This window comes from Gorilla gorilla, chromosome 2 (assembly GCF_029281585.2).
Source record: "Gorilla gorilla gorilla isolate KB3781 chromosome 2, NHGRI_mGorGor1-v2.1_pri, whole genome shotgun sequence".
NCBI classification, from domain to species: domain Eukaryota; kingdom Metazoa; phylum Chordata; class Mammalia; order Primates; family Hominidae; genus Gorilla; species Gorilla gorilla.
Window position 1 is genome coordinate 143,652,998 of NC_086017.1, and position 23,518 is coordinate 143,676,515.

The 23,518-nt window shown below is 34.8% G+C and overlaps 1 protein-coding gene across 2 annotated transcripts in view; it reads left to right on the forward strand.

The window, feature by feature from the left end:
• DNAJC13 (DnaJ heat shock protein family (Hsp40) member C13) overlaps positions 1–23,518 on the forward strand; it is a 125,522-nt gene that overhangs the window by 59,646 nt on the left and 42,358 nt on the right. For both annotated transcript variants that reach the window (XR_008678520.2, XM_031009469.3), the window contains exons 22-36: positions 1,436–1,589; positions 4,279–4,382; positions 4,474–4,633; positions 5,706–5,768; positions 6,851–6,952; positions 8,707–8,811; positions 9,852–10,054; positions 11,067–11,151; positions 14,791–14,945; positions 15,464–15,509; positions 17,389–17,543; positions 18,906–19,107; positions 20,639–20,754; positions 21,592–21,670; positions 23,021–23,156. Coding sequence is in view for 1 of the 2 variants with exons in the window: in XM_031009469.3 (XP_030865329.3) it covers positions 1,436–1,589; positions 4,279–4,382; positions 4,474–4,633; positions 5,706–5,768; positions 6,851–6,952; positions 8,707–8,811; positions 9,852–10,054; positions 11,067–11,151; positions 14,791–14,945; positions 15,464–15,509; positions 17,389–17,543; positions 18,906–19,107; positions 20,639–20,754; positions 21,592–21,670; positions 23,021–23,156 (1,865 nt within the window). In the remaining variant the exon portion in view is untranslated. The remainder of the gene's footprint in view (positions 1–1,435; positions 1,590–4,278; positions 4,383–4,473; positions 4,634–5,705; positions 5,769–6,850; positions 6,953–8,706; positions 8,812–9,851; positions 10,055–11,066; positions 11,152–14,790; positions 14,946–15,463; positions 15,510–17,388; positions 17,544–18,905; positions 19,108–20,638; positions 20,755–21,591; positions 21,671–23,020; positions 23,157–23,518) is intronic.

Here is a 23,518-nt window from a genome sequence, read left to right on the forward strand (position 1 = left end):
ATAATTGCATACTTCCTAGATGGAAATGGAGTCTTAAAAGAGGCAGATGATAACATAAGACTTGTGAGAAGTGAGTGTCCAAGTTAGCTGATAGGAGGACCTTCCCTCCTATCAAATGTGGTAACCTCTTCCCTCTTTTTATCTACTAATCTCACCCTTACCCTGCACCCCCTTCCTGGACACACACATACACACACACAGGACAGGGAAACAGTCATTTTGGGGAGTTTGCAAAGCTTCTTTAAGATAACTCACAGTACTCACTCTGGAAACTGACATTTCAATTATACCTTGGCCAATAAAGAAACATATGTCCTTTGAAAACTCCCCCACACTACTTTTAAAGCATACAGTATGTATATAGTATATCCTTAAGTATATGCCTTGGATTTCTCTCTCAGTTGTGTTGCGCCCCATAGAACTTCCTTGGAACTCTGAAATGAGACTTTCTAGGAGGATTGCAGACTTGAAAGTAAGCATATGTGAAGCCCATTCATCCCCAGTTAGACTTGTGCCCAAATGTTTTACAATAATTACTCCAAGCATATGAGGAAGATACTTTGAAAATGCTCAGTCATAGCTTGGCAGTTTGCAGTATTCTTTCTTGGGTAGTCTGTAAAGTCCTAACATATATAGATTGTTGCTGATTCCATATGCTTTACCCAGAAGTCCAGCAATTCTTATCTCCCCAACCTAAAGTTTTGTATCTGACAAGAGAATTGTGGTGTTTTTTTTTGTTTGTTTTTTGTTTTTTGTTTTTTGAGATGGAGTCTCACCCTGTCGCCCAGGCTGGAGTGCAATGGCGTGATCTTGGCTCACTGCAACCTCTGCCTCCCAAGTTCAAGCATCTCTCCAGCCTCAGCCTCACAAGTAGCTTGGATTATAGGCGTGTGCCACCATACCCAGCTAATTTTTTGTATTTTTAGTAGAGATGAGGTTTCACCATGTTGGCCAGGGTGATCTCGAACTCCTGACCTCATGATCCTCCTGCCTCGGCCTCCCAAAGTGCTGAGATTACAGGTGGGAGCCACTGCGCCTGGCCAGTAGAATTGTTTTCTAACTGAAATTTGTATTAGCAATAAACATTGAAGTTGAAATATCAGGTGTTTTTTTTTTTTTAATTCACACAGATTTGTTTCATAGTTTAGGTTCCTTTTTTTCCTCAACTTTTTATTATGAAAACTTTCAAACATACAAAAGGTAAAAGAATTTTGCAGTGAATATCTGTATACCTACCACCAAGATTCTGTCATTAATGTTTTACTCTACTTCCTTTACACAGATTTTATTTTCTTTACTTACATTTGCTAAAATCTGTTCCCCCCCCCTTTTTTTTTTTTTTTTTTTTGCTTATTATAAGGTCAGTAAGGGATATTTATAGATTTTTTAAAATGCTTAGTGCATCCTGCTATTTCCTCATTATATATATGTCTAGGTTTGGTCAAGACCATGCCAGGTCAAACCTTATTTGGAATTTCAAAACACGAGAAGAACTGAAAGATACTCTTGAATCTGAAATGAGAGCATTTAATATTGACAGAGAACTTGGAAGTGCAAATGTGATCTCCTGGAACCACCATGAGTTTGAGGTAAAGTTTGATTTTTCCAGTATATTAATCTTAAAAAATAAAGCATGTACTATTTGGGGAGTGATTTTTTTTTAAAAATTTGTAATTACATATCTTGTCTTTACCTTTCCCCCTTTAATGTTATGTAGGAAGTACTGGAAAACTTTAATCTTTGTGTCAGACAAAAATAAAAAAATTTTGTTTAGTAACTTAGCTTTGTACCTGAGAATCATGTAAGAATTTTAATAAATTTGATTCTATGCATTCCAAATCTATTCTTTCCTTTTTTCTTTTTTTTTCCATTTCTGGGACCTTTGAGTTCTTTTTTCATTGAAACATACCCTGTTTGCCTTGTTCCTTGTAACTTGTTTGATTTTTTTGTGTATTAATTGATTCTGAATGTGACCATATATTGCTGTTCTATTAAAATATTGATGTGAAGAGCAGGAGAAACAAGAAAGATGGTGGTAGTAGGTAATTTTATACGTGTGGGTGTATATATAGTTGAAGTATATTATAAACATATACAATTTAAACTATTATAGCTTTAAATTTGAACATGTGAGTGATCCTGCGGGCTTTGATCTTTAACCCAGTTGCATTTCCATATTCCATTTGGATATGCTCATTCTTTTCTTAGCAAAATGAAAAACTTGTCTTTACTTTGTTTTGGGAGTCCGTATTCTGCTAGATTTTCTCCTTTTTCACTGTCTACTTCTCAAGTCTTCTTTACTCATTTTGCTTCATCTCGCTGATCACTAAATGTTGGCTGGCTCCAAAGTTTCAGTTCTTTGACCTCGTTCATTTTTATTCATTGCCTCAATGAAATCATTAAGTTTCATGGCTTTAAATATTTTTATTTTATTTTATTTTTTATTTTTCTGAGACACGGCCTTGCTTTATTGCATAGGCTAGACTGCAGTGGTGCCATCTTGGCTCACTGCAGCCTCTGCCTCATTGGCTGAAGCAATCCTTCCACCTTCGCCTCCCCAGTAGGTGGGACCAGAGGCTTGCACCACCATGCCTAGCTAATTTTTGTATTTTTTATGGAGACGAGGTTTCACCATGTTGCCCAGTCTGGCTTTTTATTTGCTGATAGCTTCCAGATTTTTATCTCTTGCTTTGACTTTTAGCCCTAGGCTTCATACTTCTATCTCATAATTGGATATCTGATAAGTATCTAGAACTTTTCTCCAAAATTGTGCTCTTGCTCTTCCCGAGCCTACTTCTCTTACAGTCTTTATGATCTTAGATAATGACTACTCCTTATTTTCTAGTGAAAACCCTTGACATTATCTTTTATATCAAGTTTTTTAGCAAATTCCATACAGTGCACCTTCAAAATTTATTTAGACCTTCTTGCTTTTAGATTGCAACAATTTCACTGCTTCTACTCTTGCCTCCCTGGAATCTGTTATCAACATAGCAGGGTTACCTTGTTAAGTAGCAAGCACATCATTTCTGTGCTCAAACCCTTGGTGCTCTTGTGGTTTCCCATCTCAGTTAAAATCTGAGTCCTTAAAATGACTTAAAAGCCAGCATCTGTGTAACCCCCAATGCTAAGCATTGTTTCTTTTATCTCATATCCTACTCCTCCCTCTCTCACACTCTGTTCCAGCCAAATAGGCTTCTTAGAAAACACCAAATTCACATTCTTGCCTCAAGGTCGTCTTATTTGGTGTTTCCTCTGCTTAGAATAAGGGTTTTCCACAGATAGCCTCATAACCTGTTTTCTCATCTTCAGATCTTTTGAATATCGTTATCTGGGTGGGCCTTCCCTGGATACCTTGTTTAAAAATGCAGCCCCTTTTATACATACACACATATTTACATACACATTCTCTCTGCCTATCCCCATTTCCTGCTTTATTTTACTCTGTAGTACTTACTGTCACCCAACTATCAAATATACTTCACTTTTTTACGGGCTTCACCTGTGAGCGCAGAAACCTTTGTTTGTTCAACTGCTGCGTCTCCAGTGCCTGGAGTGTACATGGCACACAGTATATGCTAAATAGAAATTGAATGAATTGAATGCTTAGACTTTATATAGAAAATGAAATGAAGATATATATTTGGTTTTATATTTTTAGAAATCTATTATTTTAGACTTCGGAAAAAGAATTTTGATCTGGGAATTCCTTTTTATAATTGCCTGAAATCTTTCCTTGAGACACACAGCCTGAGTGCAAGCATGGTGGTGCTGCCCCAACTCCTGATCTTTGACTTTGCCCTCATTTATCACCTCAGTGTAGTAGCATGGGGTGATTTGACATAGAAGGAATTCTTTACGAAAATGTAAAAGGTAGTTGATGTGTTGGTTTTAAGTCTGGCACATCACCAGGGATAGAGCTGTGGGATAGAGGGAAGACCTGAAGTAGTGTATGTGTGTTGAGCAAATCATGTGTGATGCAGGACCATCTACTCCTTGCTTTTTTATGGCAAACCCAGTAGGGAGTAAAGCAGATTTTATTCCTCTTTTTTTAATTGACACCACATAGTGCTGTGATAGTTTTTATCAGCAAGTCTTACATTTATAAAATTGGTATGTAATTCTCAGCATTTAGCTAAAATAGTCATGTTAACAATATTGAATTAACAGGTATTTTAAGAATAAGTTTTGAACAGAAAGAATTATAAGAAACAATTATTAGAAATTGCGAAAATCTATTGTAAACTAAAATAGTGTAATTTGCTTTTGTTTATGAAGGTTAAATATGAGTGCCTGGCAGAGGAAATTAAAATAGGAGACTATTACCTGAGATTACTATTGGAGGAAGATGAGAATGAAGAAAGTGGATCAATTAAGAGATCGTGAGCTACTCTGTATATCCTGTCGCATTTGTTTTCACTGTTGGTTTCATGGCTATTTCTATTGTGAACTTTTTTTTTTTTTTAAATCTAGGTATGAATTTTTCAATGAGCTTTATCATCGCTTCTTGCTCACCCCAAAAGTAAACATGAAGTGTTTATGTTTACAAGCCCTTGCTATTGTTTATGGCAGATGTCACGAAGAAATAGGACCTTTTACAGATACCAGATATATCACTGGAATGTTAGAGAGGGTAAGGATATCATTTAAGGAAATTACTATTTGATAGTGTCACTAGGGTATGTGTTAAATTTTAAAAACTAAATTTAAATTCTGTTTGATCACATTATTACTGTAACTTTCTGCATTCATTTTTCTGTAATTTATACTTACTTAAATCTGAGTTAGATGAATAGGAAAATGAATAATGGGTTAGAATTTGTCCATGTCACTTTATGTGTTTCAGTTACTGTTTTCAAATGACTTTAGTTGACCTACTTGTCAGTCTTTAAGTATGGATGAGTTGGACAGGTGTATAAAAGAAATGGTGACTTGTAGAGGTGTATGTACCTTTGATTTTCCATTTTGGAAAAATCTTAATTGATGCTACCATACTAAATTTAGAAGTGTGAAGATAGTAAAAACCTTTTAAAACTACAATGCTACCCTTCCAAAAAAGAAACCTTGAGTTAGCACTTTACAAAAAATTTTATACAGTTTGTCAAATAAAAAAATTAGCGGACATGGTGGCATGTACCTGGTGGTTCACCTGGAAGTGGGAGGATCACTTGAACCCAGGAGGTTGAGGCTGCAGTGAGCTGTGATCACACTCCAGCCTGGATGACAGAGCAAGACCTTGTCTCAAAAAAAATTTTTTTATTTTAAGAATTTGTCATTTAACATTTGAACATGGTGGAGGGGACAAATTAATAAATTCATCATGCAGCTCATTTGATTGCTGCCTGTTTGTTGCAGTGTATATGTTTTATACTTTCTTTTGTGTTTACATTCTTTTACTTCAAGTATCATTTGGACCAATTATTTCATTTACTTCAATTTTTACTTATCTCCTTAAAGCTATATATTAATCTGATGACTTTAAAATGTCTGCCTTTCTGGGGAGATTAGACAAGTTATATAAAGAATGTAATTTTCAGGATTCATTAAGGAATTGCAATAATTGACAGATTTCTATGATTTTTCTCCTTAATGTTTATAAAATGGCATTACTTCTTATGGGCTGTTGGTTGATTTTGTCTAGTAATGGTAATACCTTAATTTTTATTTCTATTCACTTCTGACCAGATTCTCATTTATTTCAATAGTGCACAGATAAACTTGAACGAGATAGGTTGATTCTCTTCCTTAACAAGTTGATCCTTAATAAGGTACAGTAGTTTCGCATACATACATTGTTATTTCCAAGTCATATAAGTATGTAAGATAAACTCACAGTTTGAGTTGATTATCCAGGGAGTGTTCTTTTCTGTCTTCTCCTTTTTAGACAGAAAGTTCTGTGTGCTCTAATCTCCTGGAGGGAGAGGTTTTTGTCAGTATTCCCTGTATAGTCTGTCTTAATATTGTGGGTGCAGAATGAATTAATGATAATAAAATTCTGAATGACGAATAATGGATGACTTTTAATACATTAAAATGATTTTTAATAATAAAAATTAGCTTATTTTTCTTTAGGGACTCTTTAGGGTTAAATTTTAAGTAAAATATATGCTTGACATAAAATGGAAAGTCTTTATCAGTGTACATTTTGTTGATAAAAAGTAATTGGAAGTTATAAGATTAGTCATTTTACTCTATTTTCTTTTTAAAGACATTTTAATAGGTTCATGCTCATTTCAAACAAGAGGAATTCACAGCTGTAATATATAACATTAGTTCACAATTTATGTTGAAGTGTAAGCGGATTTTCATTTCTTAAAACTGTGATACTAATACCAATTTGCGTAGTTTTATTCTTAAGTAATGCAAATGTTTTAAACTGAAGTGTAATTATAAGTACAAAGAAATTTTAATTGAAATTATAGTCTCTTAACTTCTAAGAAATTACCAGTTATTTTAAGTTTATGAAAACAAACTGGAACATTAAAAGATTTTTTAATATAGCAGACTTTATTTCTGATATAGAATAATCTGTTTATTAAAAAGACCTTGACAGAATAATTGAAAAACCAGAGGTTGTTTTTTCCTCAGAATATATTTAAGTAAAAATTCTTAAGTGATCTCTTTGTAATATAGTTTTGCCCTTTTAATCAATTGGAATTCAGGTTCCTTGAACACAAAATGCTGAAAAGACCAAGTAATACCAGTCGTATCACTTATTTCCAAAGATTCCAAACATTCTTTTCTTCGAGGACCTTGTAGGTGGTAGTACCTATTGGGAAAGGTACTATTGGGATAGGTTTTAGGTTATGAAAAATGTTTAGATTACGAAAACAATGTTTTCCTCTTGCAGAAAAATGTTAAGGATCTCATGGATTCAAATGGAATAAGAATCCTTGTGGACTTGCTTACCCTTGCACATCTCCATGTAAGCCGAGCTACAGTACCACTGCAAGTACGTATCCTTGTTTACGTTTTACAAATTTAACATTCTTTGAGTATAATTTTAGAGGCAAAAGAATCATAGAAATCTGAAAATATGTGGTCACACACTTATTTCTCCAGTAATTACAGTAGTACTAGTTCTCAGAGATTTCACACAGAAGATGTGAAACCACTGTAAGAACAATCCAAAATGGACAGTAACGATTGAGTCTTATTTTGTCAATTAAAGTAACTGTATCTCTAATATGGCTTATCTTGAGGCAATGTGACTTTTAGGATATAAATTGAATTTATTAGATATGTAAATAGTACTTTTAACATTGGCAAGCAGTAAGAATATGCTTTGCCTTAAAGGAGTCTGGAGACCTTATTGATACCAGCCAAGAGGACTGATACTTAACTTACAGAAGAATCTGTCCTTAGCTCATTTGATGTTTTTGGTGTTTTAATTTCCTGATGTAAGGAGATGTGTCATGTTAGATTTCGTGTGAATTGTGACCGAAAGTGCTATTTGAGTATTTAGTATATGGCGTATTCTGTTATATACCATTACAACAGGTACTGTTCTGGTACACATACAATACATTAACTTTTTGAATCCCCCAACAGCCCTTTGAGGTGGTTACTATCCACATTTTACAGATGAGGAAACTAAGGAACACAGAGGCTATCTTGCCCAAGGTCACCTGATAAGTGGCAGAGCTAGAGTTAAGACCCAGAAGTCTATATGCTCATAACAACTTTGCTGTACCTCTCTATATGAGTCTAACTGAAAGCTGATAATTATGGCAGTATTTAAAAACATGTTATTTCATTCTCAAGGAAGGTGATTGTAAGAAAAAGAACAGGCCAGGCACAGTGGCTCACACTGGTAATCCCAGCACTTTGGGAGGCTGAGGTGGGAGGATCACTTGAACTCAGGAGTTCAAGACCAGCCTAAGCAAATTGGCAAAACCTGTCTTGACAAAAACAAAAAGCCAGATGTGGTGGCACACACCTGTAGTCCCAGCTACTTGAGGGGCTAAGGCAGGAGGATTACATGAGCCTGGGAAGTCAAGGCTGCAGTGAGTCATTTTTGTGTCATTGCACTCCAGGCTAGGTAACAAAGTAAGACCCTGTCTCAAAAAAGAAAGACAAAGAACATAACCATGTTGTGATAAAATAACCCAACTACATAAAAATTTTAACCTAGATTCTTGTAAAACATTGATAGAGAACATTGTAAGAATTTGTAGTAAGGGTAATAGATATTAAATTGAGACTATATAAAACCACTGAAAACTAACTTTACTGTTAGCATTTTAATGCTTTGATCTCAGATACTTATTGGAACTCTTAGTTGGAGTGAGTTTTTCCCCCAAAATAACTTTAATATTTTGAGCATTGTTGCTTAAGATTAATGATACGTATCTATTTACATAACTATTTGCAATATTCTTTGCTACTAAAATGTTAGTGTCCTCGGTATTTATTAATGACCATGGGGAATGTAGATGTCACTGAATTTAGCTTAGATTGCTGAGTGTGAACTTAAGAAACCATTTACTTCAAATATATATCAATAAGGAAATAGTTTTTTTGGACTGTTAGGTTAGGCATTTTGTCCTAAACTCTGAAATCTTAAAATAAGGTCACTTAAACTTTCAGGTTAACTTTTAAAGGGATATAAACCCCTCCAAAGTACTGCTGTGCAACTTTGTTTTACGACATCTGGTCTTTTAGATTTCTGCCTTGGAAAATAATTTAAATCTTTTTTAAACTTAGAGCAATGTAATTGAAGCTGCTCCAGATATGAAGAGAGAGAGTGAAAAGGAATGGTATTTTGGCAACGCAGACAAAGAAAGGAGTGGCCCGTATGGATTTCATGAGGTATGTATCTTGGAGATACTTTTGGTGAAGGTCTCAGCATTTCTTATGCCCTCCTGCTTAGCACTTACAGAGGTGTGGAGTATTTTAAAGCTGTCATTTAAATTCCTGTTATTAGCTCCAAGGGCCCTGCAACTCAGTTTCCACATGAAAAATGGAGAACCAAACATACATATAAAATTATGCCTTCAAACCTTGTCTAAAAGCTGTTGTTATGGAGGTAGCACTCAGGTTTTTAGTGATTTTTATGTAATAATTTCTGGCTGGGTGTAGTGGCTTACACCTGTAATTCCAGCACTGTGGGAGGATCGCTTGAAGCCAGGAGTTCAAGACCAGCCTGGGCAACATAGCAAGAGACTATCTTTGTTAAAATAAAAAATAATTAGCTAAGCACGGTGGTGCATGCTTATAGTGTCAGCTGCTTGAGAGGCTGAGGTGGGAGGATCGCTTGAGTCCAGGAGGTTGAGACTGCAGTAAGCCATGATCACACCACTGCAATCCAGCCTGGGCAATGAATAGCGAGAACCTATCTCCAAAAAAGAAAAAAAAAAAAGCCATCTTAGTACTTACGTCAAACTATAATGTTTCTATATGGTATGAATAAGTAAGTTTTAATATGCAGTCTAAAATTCATTGAAAATTATTCAGTCCAAGAGCTAAGGACAGTTTTCCTCTTTATCTTGATACTTGATCCTGCCTCTGATCTTCAGCCTCCCAGGCTCATTTCGAATTGGGCAAAGATAGTTTTATGGAGGACCAACCGTTCTGCTCTAGTATAATTTGATTATTTAGCACTCCACCTGTCATTTTTACTCTTTCCAGTATTCTTTATGCTCTGCAGGTTGGCCAGGTGGTGAGTTTTTTTTTTTTTTTTGTATTAACCAAATTTGGGTTCCTAAAGGCCTGTCAACAAAACTTATTTTTTCTAAAATAGTGTACTTACATGTTTGTTTCATAATTTAGTATGTATTTACTATAAAGTAGAAAACATTAGTGAGGTTTTTCATTTTATTTTGTCTGTAATAATGCCTTCCATCCATTAGATGCAAGAATTGTGGACCAAAGGAATGTTAAATGCAAAAACCAGATGCTGGGCTCAAGGCATGGATGGATGGCGACCACTTCAGTCCATACCCCAGCTTAAGTGGTGTCTCTTAGCCAGTGGACAGGCTGTCCTGAATGAAACTGACCTTGCTACCCTTATATTGAATATGTTGATCACAATGTGTGGATATTTTCCAAGCAGGTAAAATGTAATTGAATGTTTCCATGGATAATTGATATGCTTCCTTAGTAACAGCATAGAATCAGTCTGGTGTTTTAAAGCAAAGATGTCCTATTTATGGCCTTGGAGGAATGCTGTTTTGACCTTTGGAATTTTTTGAAACAGATATAAAGAATTTGCAAATTATATTAATAAAGTTGCTAAAAAAGCAACTTTCTCTGGGAGATGTCAAATAATGTTACAAAACTGAGACTTACAATAGTAACAATTTTATAATTTATGTGTATTGGTGTTAATGTTTTGAATTACACATACTGCAGTCCATAGACAGTGGTGAATGCCAGCTGTTGATCTGACACGCTAGCTATTTCTGCTATAGAAGGCAAGTGTAGGCCCACGTCTTGCCCCACTTGACCAGTGAAGGTGAGAATTTGTTCTCCAAGTCATAAGTATAACACTTGCATGTAACTTTTTAATCTTTATGAAATAATTACATATAAATCATTTTGATTCATTACTGTACTAAAGATATCTTGTGATGGAAATTACTGAGAAACTGTAACATTTTAAAACACTTGAAGTTTTCATGGTTCCAGTTGGACTCAAAATTATACAGTTAGTATTTAGAAATAAGGTAGCATTAAAATTAAATCTATACTTGGAAAATACCAAACATGGTTAAATCAAGGTTTAAATTTATGTAACAAAGTTTGATAAGCCCTTTGGGGGAAAATACCCACTGACAGTGTGTTGGACAACACCAAGTTTAATCAATTAAATAATAAATAAGAGTCTTTGGCTCTTCTAGGGTACTGTTTTTCAAGGAAATCTTATGGAAGGAAATGAAGTCATATTAAGCAGCCAAATAGATTTAAACCAAAATACCTAATCATGTTCCCAGCTGTATGAGAGCTTAGTCTTCATTAACAAAAAAGTAAGGTAACCTGCTTCATGCCTAGTAGAATGTCGTATGCTCTGAACATACAAATTTTAATAAATATGTTAAATGTTGACGTGAGAAAATGTTTTCTAGGGATCAAGACAATGCCATCATTCGGCCTCTACCCAAAGTGAAAAGACTGCTATCAGATAGCACTTGCCTTCCCCATATTATTCAGGTGAGTTATGTAATCAAACTAGGAGCAATTTTAAGAATCATTTTCTCTTAATTTTATTATCAGTACCAGTCTTTGTTTTGTTGCAGTCTATTCCATTTTCAAAAAGCCTAAATAGGCCAGGTGTGGAGTCTCACACCTCCAATCCCAGCACTTTGGGAGGCTGAGGCGGGAGGGTTGCTTGAGTCAAGGAGTTCGAGACCACTTTGGTCAACATAGGAAGACCCCATCTCTACAATAAATAAATAAATAAATAAATAAATAAAGTAAATGGCCGCCAGGCATGATGGCACATGTCTGTAGTCCCTGCCCCTCGGGAGGCTGAGGTGGGAGGATTGTTTGATCCCAGGAGTTTGAGGCTGCAGTGAGCTGTGATCATGCCACTGCACTCCAGCCTGGGCAACAGAGCAAGACTTTGTCTCAAAAAGAAAAGAAAAAGGCCTGTACTTTGAATTACATTCATTTTACTTAATTTTTTATTTTTTATTTTTTTTTTTTGAGACAGTCTTGCTCTGTTGCCCAGGCTGAAGTGCAGTGGCAGGATCTTGACCCAATCCAACCTTCGCCTCCCATGTTCAGATGATTCTCTTGGCTCAGCCTCCCCAGTAGCTGGGATTACAGGCATGTGCCACCACACCCAGCTACTTTGTTTGTATTTTTAGTAGAGCAGGGGTTTCGCCATGTTGACCAGGCTGTTCTCAAACTCCTGGCCTCAAATGATCCATCCACCTTGGCCTCCTAAAGTGCTGGGATTACAGGCATGAGCCACTGCACCCAGCTATTTCACTTACTCTTGAGTTGCTGAATATGCTGTGGAAGATTGAGCCTAAACATGAGAAGTTTCTAGATTCCAGAATTGTGCTAAAAGAGTTTTGTTTATTACCTGTTTTTAAAATCACACCACTTTAATATCTGAAAAGTGATTTATTCCAGTTTGTGGTGTATGTTGATGTTGTTAAGACTACTGGGAGGTACACCAGCAGGCCACAGGGGTGGACTTGGTGGTTCATATCTTAAGAAGTAATCACAGCAGTCTCACTAGCTTCTGCCGTAGATTTTGACTATTCTTAGTTATGTTTTCATTGATACCAATGATTCAAAGCATTGAGTTGGTATTAATCTAGGATACACCAAAATATCTTTTTCTTTTGCGTTATTCTGCTTTTTTTGGAATTAAGCTATTTAAACTTCAGATTAACATTAAACCCAAATAAGTCAGGTCCTAGACATTTCAGGCAAATGTTTCTATTAAGTTGTATGCCAGTGACTTGTGCCATTTGTACCTTTCAGTTGTACATTGGTCTGCAATGGGAAAGAAGAGTTAACTCAGTTTATATATTTTTACATTCACTTATTTACTACCTAAATGCCTATGTAAGTCATTGATGCTGAAAAAGACTTCTAAATACAGTAATGCCCTATCCTTTGTTTTTTTTTTTTTTTTTTTGCCAATTTCTGTTATTTAAGCATACTCACATTTTAACATTTCTGTGCTTTTCTTTTGTGGACATTTCCATTCATATCCTTCAGTGAAAAAGCACTGCAATTATTGAGGGCTCTAAACTATTACCACATCCCCTTCCCTGTGGGGCCATGTGGCTGCATATGTGAGGTGATGCAAAGAGAGGAATTTTTTCTCCCTGATAGACCCTCTCAACATGCGGATAAAACACCACACCCAGAAGATGAACCGCTCCCATTTTTCTAAGTCTTACGAAACTGAAAGGAAAAAGTAAATACAAATGGCATTAAATTTCAGTCTAGGAAGGGATGATTAAAAAACTTTTAAGAAATGTGCTCAGCATAACATGAAGCTTGGGGGAGGGAGGCTTTCTTTTAATTAACCAAAAATGTTCAGTAATATCTGAACAAAGTGATTAAAGATACTTGTATTGATAAATCTAGCTTCGAACAGTGTGTGACTCCTATTTTTTTATATTGAGTTCAAAAATTATTTTTAAGAAGTTACTTTTGTTTTTCTTTTAATTTTTTCTATTCTGGGAGACCTGAATCATGCCAAAGCACAGTTAGGTGGCTATAGTAGTTTCTGGGAATGTTATCTTCATCGGTTGGAAAGGGATATCTGTACTTCATTTGACTTTAAGAGCAGTCATCATTTTTACCATCTGATAGAGCTTCAGAATTTTTAGAGTAATCCAAGATACAGTGAGTAAACGTTCTAGGTTTTCTAGTATAGTGATAGTTTGAAATACTCTAGGTGTGTGTCTGTGTGTGTGCTGAATAAATGTTCTAGGTTTTCTAGTATAGTGACAAATTGAAATACGGTGGGTGGTTGGGTGTGTGTGCGTGCTTGTGTGTGTGTTTGCCACTAATTTCCGTAATGTCAAGTCTTGAACTACTGCCATTAACACTAGGGAAAATTCTATATGACTGTATGTTTCCTTTTTAAAATATGTAATAGTATGAAACGCTTAATCTAAATTCCTTGTGGAATAGATAAGACACCAAAGCATAGAGAAATTTAAGTTGTTTACTTAAAAGACACATAGCTGTTTAGTCTCACATATGAGTATAGAACTTTGGCCTCCTAATCTGAGCTACTTACTCTCTTTATTGTAAATTAATTAATTAATTTTATTTATTTATTTTTTGAGACGGAGTTTTACTCTGTCGCCCAGGTTGGAGTGCAGTGGCTCAATCTCTGCTCACTGCAACCTCCGCCTCCCGGGTTTAAGCAATTCTCCTGCCTCAGCCTCCCGAGTAGCTGGGATTACAGGCACCTGCCACCATGCCCGGCTAATTTTTTGTACTTTTAGTAGAGACGGGGTTTCACCATGTTGGCCAGGCTGGTCTTGAACTCCTGACCTTGTGATCTGCCCGCCTCAGGCCCCCAAAGTGCTGGGATTACAGGCGTGAGCCACCATGCCTGGCTGTAATTTTTTTTTTTTTTTTTTTTTTTTTTTACTGGGAGCATTTGACCCCGAATTGAGGATTCATTGGAGGCAAGTGTTTTATAGAAAATTGGAACGACACCTTTATTAAGCTTCGTAGATAAAACTTATTAAATGTTTATCAAAAGTTTATTCATAGCAATTCTGTATGGTTTTTAATTAGCTCAGATTTATTAGAGTAATCCCAGAAATTCCCTTCAGTATTTCTAGCTCAAATTTCTAGAGGCCACATCTTTTGGTACTTCCTGGTAGCAGATGTACTACCTGATACTTGTTTACCCTCTTGCCTGTTACCTGCACTTCTGGATCTACCTTTTAGGCTGTTTCATTGATCATTATTTTCTGCTGTGCTCCTTGAGTTCTCAAGAAGCCTTCAGGGGATTCTTGTGTCAGCTCAGCTGAGTTGAAACAAACCGAGAAGTCTTTTTAGGAAGATTCTTGCACAAGAAGCAATGTTACCTGTAACGTTATGACAAAACTAGCTTCAGGCATGTTTGGGCTTTTCTGAATACATTTTGATCAATTCTCAATTGATTTTCTGCATTAAATGTTGTAGAATGAATCATTTTTCAAATCTGTTGTGGGTCTGGTAGATGAGCTTACTGACTCCCATGGGTTTTTATTTTATAATTTACATAAGGAGCTATAACCTCAGCATATGAGATAAAAAACCTAAAGTGATGATGCAGGTTTTTTACAACCCAATAAAAACATTTTAATTTTTTTTCAGCTACTGCTGACCTTTGACCCTATCCTTGTTGAGAAGGTTGCTATTTTGTTATACCATATCATGCAAGATAACCCACAGTTACCCCGCCTTTATCTGAGTGGAGTATTTTTCTTTATCATGATGTACACAGGTTCCAATGTGCTTCCTGTTGCTCGGTAAGAACTTTAAGGGTAATCTATTTAAAAGTATTATTTGAATTTTATATGGACTGATTTAATTGAATTCTTTGTGAGTACCTTTATTGCTTTTATTAAAATTATAATTGTAAAGGCTATTTAGGTACATGTCTAAAGAGTTGGAAAGTAGAAGAATGGGGGAAAATTACTCAGAATTGTACCACTATACCACATCTAGCATAAGAATGTATTATCTAGTATTTAAGTATGTATTTAACTATATTCATATTGTACATGCAGTTTCACATTTTGCTTTCTTAAAGCTTAATAATTTTTTTATATTGTCACATAGCTTTAATATGACTACACTTTAAAAATCTTTCTAGTTCATTTAAGTTCTTGCCTTATTCAGAAATTCAATAATTTGGGAATATGGATTTATGTGAGTTGCCATTTGTGAGTTTTATTTAGCTATAAAGATCTAGTCTTTAGAAAACTAAGGTTACAAAAACTAAATTGGTTTCTATATCTGATAGATAATTCATTTTTCTTTCTAGATTTTTGAAATACACACATACCAAACAGGCTTTCAAGTCAGAAGAGGTAAGCCAGGTTAATCCTCTGAATACTTAACCCTGGGTAAGCTGTTTTGGCACTATAAAGTTTCCTGAGCTGTGTATTATGTTTACTAGATTATAAGTACTTGAGGGTAGGTATTGTTTTATTCTGTTCTTACATTGTTTGTGGTACCTTGCACATATAAAGTCTAAGTTAATATTTTTAAAGGAAAATAAATGTTGCTGACTCATTAGACTTAATATTGAAATTGCAGCTATGAACTATAGCCTGACACCTCCATGAATATAAGTTGTTCTCTTTGTATAAAGTTTAGATTAGTGATTTTTGTAAATAATTCATTATATACCTGCGTCTTACATCGTCAGCTAAGATTCAGGAAGACTTCAGCCTTTTTGTTCAGATCCCAAAGTGGCAGAAGTGCTAGGTTTCTTTTTTGAAGCTGCTCCATGTTTCACATGCTTTCATTTTACTGTGGGGTTAAGCTGGGAATTAAAAAAAAAAAAAAAAGACTTATTTAGGTAGTTTTGACAATCTAAACTTAATGCCTACATTTTACAAAGAGATATTTATTGTTAAAATGAAACTGAAGGGTGTTTTGAAATAAGTTCAGCTTTTCATGGAGCGTGGACATTTTTTTGGATCATATCAAGCAGAATAAGAAACCAAAACCAGACCACTGTTGAGAAGACTAACCAAGGAATGTTGCACCACCTTGACAATAGACACTAAATTATATGTTTTATAGAGCAGCCAGTGAAGCCCTAGAAAGTGACCCATTTGTCTAATATTAAAGATGCCCGTGGCAGCATAATTTCCACAGCTTTTTACAAATAGAAAATGAGAATATAAACAAGTTAAAAAAGTCTCTAATGATAGTACCTTAATGTAGTATTAGACATTTGGGCATTCTTTTTCTTCCTTTATTTCTGTGCCATTATGCATGTTGTAATTTTTTCCAAATTTATTAGAAATGATTTGTATCATTTCAGCTAACAGTATTTTGAATAATTATAGTAAAACAGTGTTTATAGCACAAGTCTGGATGTATGAATTACCAAATAATAGTATTGAAGAATACAACTAGCAATTCTTTACCCAAAAGTTTAACAGATAGTGAATTTGTTACTCTTATTAGCAGAAAGCCTGAAAATATTCATCTTCTAATTTGTCTTTGCACCACATGATAAAACAATGTTTGGGTTTTTTCCCTTGTCTCTTTGTTTTATCCTGGAGAAGTAAAATGTCTTAAATTTGCCTAGAAGGAAATAAGAAAAGCGTTTATTTGTATAAATCCTAGCTAGCCCTTGGGATTTTATTTCCATTGAGTAAAGAAATGAGTTTAAAATTTAGTATGATCGTTATCCTGACTCCATTTGGCCTGCCAGAGGATATGGACTTCTCAAAGCAGTTAATTATAATTACTTTAAGTAGAAATTCTCCATCTAAATGCTAGCTACATTTTATGAGGACAGGCTCTTAATGATCTTCTGAACTTATTTTTGAAAACAGAAGCAAGTACAGGTGGGACCTACAGCCAACAATATAATGCAGGATAATTGATGTAAATCTTCTTGGGATATTCCTTCTGTTATCCATTACTGTTACACATGGTCAAAGGCCAGTCGTCCTAAATAATATTGGCAGCTTGTGACACTTAAAGCTAAGACTGCTGCAGGGCCAGAGGCTGTTGGTTCTGCCTTAGAGCTCATGCCAAGCCAGTTTGTACCAGATACCTTCCACTTCACATTTTGCTGTGTTTCCATCTACATTCCCAAAGCATAAAAGCAATTTTTTCCAATTGTGTTCTTTTCTTAAAGTGTTCTCTAACCATAAATCATTTATTAGAAAATTGAAAGTTAACTTTAGTGTTTTTGACTACCTTTTGTTTTGTTTTGTTTTGAAGACAAAAGGACAAGATATTTTTCAGAGAAGTATACTTGGGCACATTCTACCTGAAGCAATGGTTTGTTACTTAGAAAATTATGAACCTGAAAAGTTTTCTGAGATTTTTCTAGGAGAATTTGATACTCCAGAAGCAATCTGGAGCAGTGAAATGAGGTAAATAACCAGTTGACTGATTGATTTGTATTTTATAATTAAGTCTTTGCTGCTCGCCATCTGCTTTGACTTCTGTTAAAAGAAATGTTTTCAATAGGTTTATAATCTAAAATGACAGTAATCATTGATGCCAAATCAAATGATGGATTTTGATAAGGCCTTAAGGTTTTCTCTATTCTAATAAGATTTGACAAAATTGCTATTACCTTAATAGAGCTTTATATAATGGTAGGGCCTAGCAACCACTGGTACTTCTTAAATCAGTTTATAGAACTCGTAAGGTTTTAGGTAATGAACTGATAATATATATATAGGGAATTGGGGTAAAATCAAGACATACCTCTGGGTATTTGGAAGTAGGACTATACGCCCACTAATTAAAAGCTATGCCCACATAATTTGGATCGATGAATCAGAACAGAGATACCCGAAATTATTCTAGAATGTGGGCTCCCTTACCAACACCTTTTGTCCTTAATCTGGAGGTTAGCATTCCTAAGGTATGTCTTTGTTGGCGGGGAATGCCATAGGAGAAACCTGTGGAAACACAGAAAAAGGAAAGGCTCAGAAGCAGATAACAGTGCCCAGCCAGTTTCTGTTCAGAAAAGACTTGATACTTCATATTTCCAGTGTCAAGGCTATCTCTTTTTGGAGAACCCCTCAATTCCCTTAGCTAGATAGCATTAGATCTTCTATGTCAATTACTGATCCTCGTCAGACTGCACACACTCCATGTCACCTGCTTGTTATCATTTGACTTCTTGACCTATAGGCTTGGCATGTGTTAGCCACCAATTTGAATATATTCTGTATGGCAGTCATATTTTTCATTGGGAAAAAATATGTAAGAATATTAATAAATTAGCAACACAGTTCTTCTGTGTAATATTTTTCTCCTGAAATTGGCAAATATAAGGCCCCATCTAAAAGACGAATTGCTCTATATGCTGATAAGTTTCTGCTTAGCTGAGGCCAGATCCTAGACTACAGTAAGTTAATTGAAATAAATACCATCTAGTGAGCTTCTTTGGATAATAGCAAGTTTCAGTTTCCTAGCTACACCCTCATGCATTCAGATGCTATACCATTTGCCCTTCTAATGGCTGATTTTTTAATAGGAAGGACTGGGATTATCAGCCCTTTTCTCTATGATCTTCTTTACAGATGAGTATCATAGATAAGTTTTTTCCATGTTTATACAATAAAATGCCCAAAGTACCATATTTAAAAGCTCTCATTTTAGGATAATCATTGAGTTATTCTATAGATGATTCATGTAACTGTCTTGCATGATTATGTATCTCAACCTTCTCTTTAAAATAATACCTCATAAAGCTTGAATGGAGGTTTTTATGATTGTAGGCGCCTCATGATAGAGAAGATTGCTGCCCATCTCGCGGATTTCACACCTCGTCTTCAGAGTAACACAAGAGCCCTTTATCAGTATTGCCCCATTCCTGTAATCAACTATCCACAACTCGAAAATGAACTATTTTGTAATATTTATTACCTCAAACAACTGTGTGATACACTCCGGTTTCCAGATTGGCCAATTAAAGACCCGGTAAGTCAGCAGTTTAATTTGTGCCACCTTAAGCCATAAAAATAGCCTCTAAACACTTCTGGGTATTTTGTCCTCCTGCAGTAAGATGGATAATAGCCTTCTTAAGTATTCCTTCTTAAGCACTAAGCACTGTGTGACTCTGAGTATAGTTCATTATATTTGGGTAGATCTCACACTGAAAGATAATTTTTTAAGGGAGTATTGAAGAATATTGCAATCTTGATCTTTTGTGGCAAAGACAAAACAAACTTCATGCAGATAACATAATTATGTATATATAGTATTATATACTATAATACCTTGGTGGAAGCTTGTCTTTATAGCAGGTTGATTAAGCTCACAGATGTTGGAGTTAGCCAGTCTGGGATTGAGTTTCAGCTGGGCCATTAATATTTAATAACTTTAATATTCAGTACATTGCTTGATTTGTCTAAACTTCAGTTCTCATCTCTAAAATATTGGTAATAATAGCAGCTATCTGGTGGTGTTTATGAAGATTATTAAGAATTCACATAAGCATAATTCCTGGCACGCATAAGAGGCAATGAGTGCGACCTGCTCAATTGTAAACAGTATATACACTGTTGGCCTGTCCAGAGGGCCCTTGGGACCCCCCTAACCTGAGTTTTGTGTATCTGTGGGCACCTGTGCCCATGTTGTTCTGTTACTGTGGTGGAACTTATACCATTATTACCATCTAAAAGATTTCAGAATAATTGCCATTTGTACTGTAAGTCACTGCCTCTTTACAATGCAGTGACCAAAAAAAGGCAGGTAGACTCTGGTACTTATTCAGGATTCAACATGAGATACTAGATACAGGCTTTTTAGTCAGACCTAGGTTTTAATCCAGCTCTACCACTAAACTGGGAAACATGCAGCTAGCTCTTAGAATCTCAGTGTTTTTATTTATTGATCAAATTTTAGACAAGAATTAAATTTGATAGTCTGTAAAGTACCTAGCTCCTTGGCACATAGGCAGGCAATAAATATTAGAGCTTTTTTTTTCCCATTTGCTAACCAGATTCCCTTGTGTTCTCTATCCGTTACATTTGTTTGAATGCTAGCATGCCCATAATTATGTTAGATCACCTTGAGAAGCACACCACAATATACTGCTTGCTTTCTTACTACAGTGTATCATCTAATTTTGACGTCTTTCGTGGTTTCTGGACACTTTAAAAATTAAAACTTTTAGGTTTTATCTTTCACCCGTAAAGATAACGTGTAAAAAAAAAAAATAAATCTTAATTCTTCCTGGGTTTAATTTGAAGCCTAATATATAACACAAATTGGCAGAGGATTTAAAAAATTTTTTAAATAGAGGAATATTGCCTTGTAACAAATACCTTGCTCTGCCCAACTATACAGCAGTGCTCAGGTGATTTTGGTTATTTGTATTTCAGAAAGCTGTTAATTGGACAGCTAAAAGTATCCATTTAAATAAATACAGCACAATAATTCTATAACTTAAAAATTATACTCTGAAATAGTTTTACTTTGATATAAATTTTAATCTTTTGTCTTTAAGGTTAAGCTTCTAAAAGATACCCTTGATGCCTGGAAGAAAGAAGTAGAAAAGAAGCCACCTATGATGTCAATAGATGATGCTTATGAAGTGCTTAATCTGCCTCAAGGACAGGGACCGTGAGTTGTTTTCAGTACAATAGCAAATGTCTGTCCCACCTTAAAGTACCAGTATCAAAGACTAAGTTATATTTAAATCAATCATTTTAAAATCTTTTGCCTATACTTTGATATATACACCTTGGAAATAACCATATGGAACTATATCTGTGTGACTTTCATTTATTGCAAACTTAGTAGCCAAATTGTATCCTCCACTTCTTGCTGGTACATTCATTTCTCTATTAATTGGAAAAATGTATGCAGAGTATCTGGCACCATATCTGACACATGGTAGCCATTCACATGTTCATTTTTCCTCTTCCTTTTGTAATTTGTATTATGCATGTGGAAGAGATTTGATAGCAATATGCCTAGGACACCAAATGACAGATTATGAAAGAATGCAGATTTATCTTGTTTATCAGTGAAGTTTTATAGTAGACTATGTTATGGAAAAATGGTTTGAAAACTTAAGTATAGACTAAAACTGTATATTTTGGCAAGACTGATATAATAACTTAGAATTATAGAATTTGAAATTGGCATTTTGGACATTTTGACAAGTTACTGGATTTTTAAAGATATATTTTGTAGTTCTTCCAACTCAAATATAATTTTATAATTTGAAGTGAATGGGTAGGGAACTTTTAGATTTTTTCTTTCACCCGTAAAGGTAACATGTTAAAAAAAAAAAAAAAAAGCTTAATTCTTCCTGGGTTTAATTTGAAGCCTAATATATAATCATATACAATTCTTGATATTAGTAAGATTCTTAAAATATCATTTTAGATGGTTTTGTAAATTATTTTTTCTTGTGCCTTACTATACTCATAAAACAATTTTCCTGTTTAACAGGCATGATGAGAGCAAGATTAGGAAAGCTTACTTCAGACTTGCACAAAAGTACCACCCTGATAAGAATCCAGAAGGGAGGGTATGTACTGCTGTTGGAATTCAGGCATTGGGCTTCCTCTTGCTCTATTATTATGTAGTTGGAGAAAAGTATATTACCTTCTATGCCAGTATCTGCCTCATAATATATACTCAGTGTATGTTTAATAAACTTCTAACGACATGCCCATAGTTTCTGCATGAATGATGCTCCCTCAGTTTACCAGATGAGTGGCCTTTATTACTAGTAACTTACAGGTTTTATTGTGTCTCCTTATCCATGTCTGTTTGAGAATTAACTCTAATGGAAGAATAGTTGAAAATAAGGAATTCAGGGGAGCTTAATTCATTTGTAGGTTGTAGGTGATACCATTGCTATTCAGATTGCTTTGGGCAATTTATGTAATTTTTTCCAATGACATCCAATTTCATATCACTGTAACTGAAGAAACAGAAAATTTAGTTCAGATTTTAAATCATCATTCCCTGATGCCACCTCATCCAATAATGTTTCATAAAAGATGAAATCACGTAAGAACCACCAAAACCAGGACTGATAGTCTATTGCTAGAAACTTGGAATAATTTCCACTGATTTCTGTTTTCACTGGAAACAGAACAGAGACAGTATTCCTGAATGAGAAGACATGACATTGAAAAGATCTGACTTTTATATGTTTAAGGTATTTTTAATAAAAACCCTAGGGGTTTTTTTGAGAACCTAATATTCAAATTCATCTAGGAGAAAAAATAAGAATGGAAGAAATTTTGAAATCTTTTAAATTGCAAGACTTATCAGATATTAAAACACTTCATAAAGCTACAATAGTAAAACAATATGATACTGACACAAGAATCTACATATAGATCAACTGAACATACAGTGTAACAGTATAAGAGCATGGAGTTAGGAGTACCTCTTAGCTCTGCCACCGGTTGATTTTGTGTCCGTAACCAGGTTATTATCTCTAAGTTGCAGCATCCTCATGTAAAAAATGAGGATGATAATGGTACACACTTTACATGGCTGTTTGAGGATTAAGTGAGATTATGGCATTTAGCACAGTGCTTAATAAACAGTAGCTCATAATTGTTGTTATATAGACGCAAACTCTCTCTAGTATGTATGAGTTTAACATGATGTATTCAAGGATACATTTAATATTCTTATTTGAAGAATTTTCAGTAAATGTTATTGAGATCATTAGACAACTATTTGAAAAAAAAATTTCACCTTAACAGTATACCAGCTAGATTACAGTTGGAATGAATACCTTAATATAAACAATAAAATAATAGCTAAAGTTACTGATAAAATGCAAACCATATGTCTTGTTTAAGTTGAATTTTGCGACATTCCAAATTAACATTAAATTATCTTCTGTTACATACAGGACATGTTTGAAAAAGTAAATAAAGCATATGAATTTTTATGTACCAAATCAGCAAAAATAGTGGATGGGCCAGATCCAGAGAATATAATTTTAATTCTAAAAACACAGAGCATCCTCTTCAACCGTCATAAAGAAGGTAAGATGTCTGTTCTCAGATTTTAATTTATCCTCCAGCTAACGTTATCACAGCTAACCCTATACCATATTACCTGTTTCTACGGCATATTTAATAGATTTAGAATTATTGTTTAAAAGACTCTTGGAATTATGTTTTAAATAAAGGAAAATGTAGTTTTCTAAAGAAAGGCCCAAATATTTGTTTTGTATCTTTCCCTTCATACCTATGTTTTTCAGTATTTTGCATTTCTGACATCTTCGCTCTGTGGAGTTACTTGGTTAGTTTTTGTGCTTAGCCATTTAGCAGCAAATGTGTTAAATGAGACATAGAATGGAATCTGGAATTTAAAGATCATTTCATGTTTTCTTAAACGGCATGTG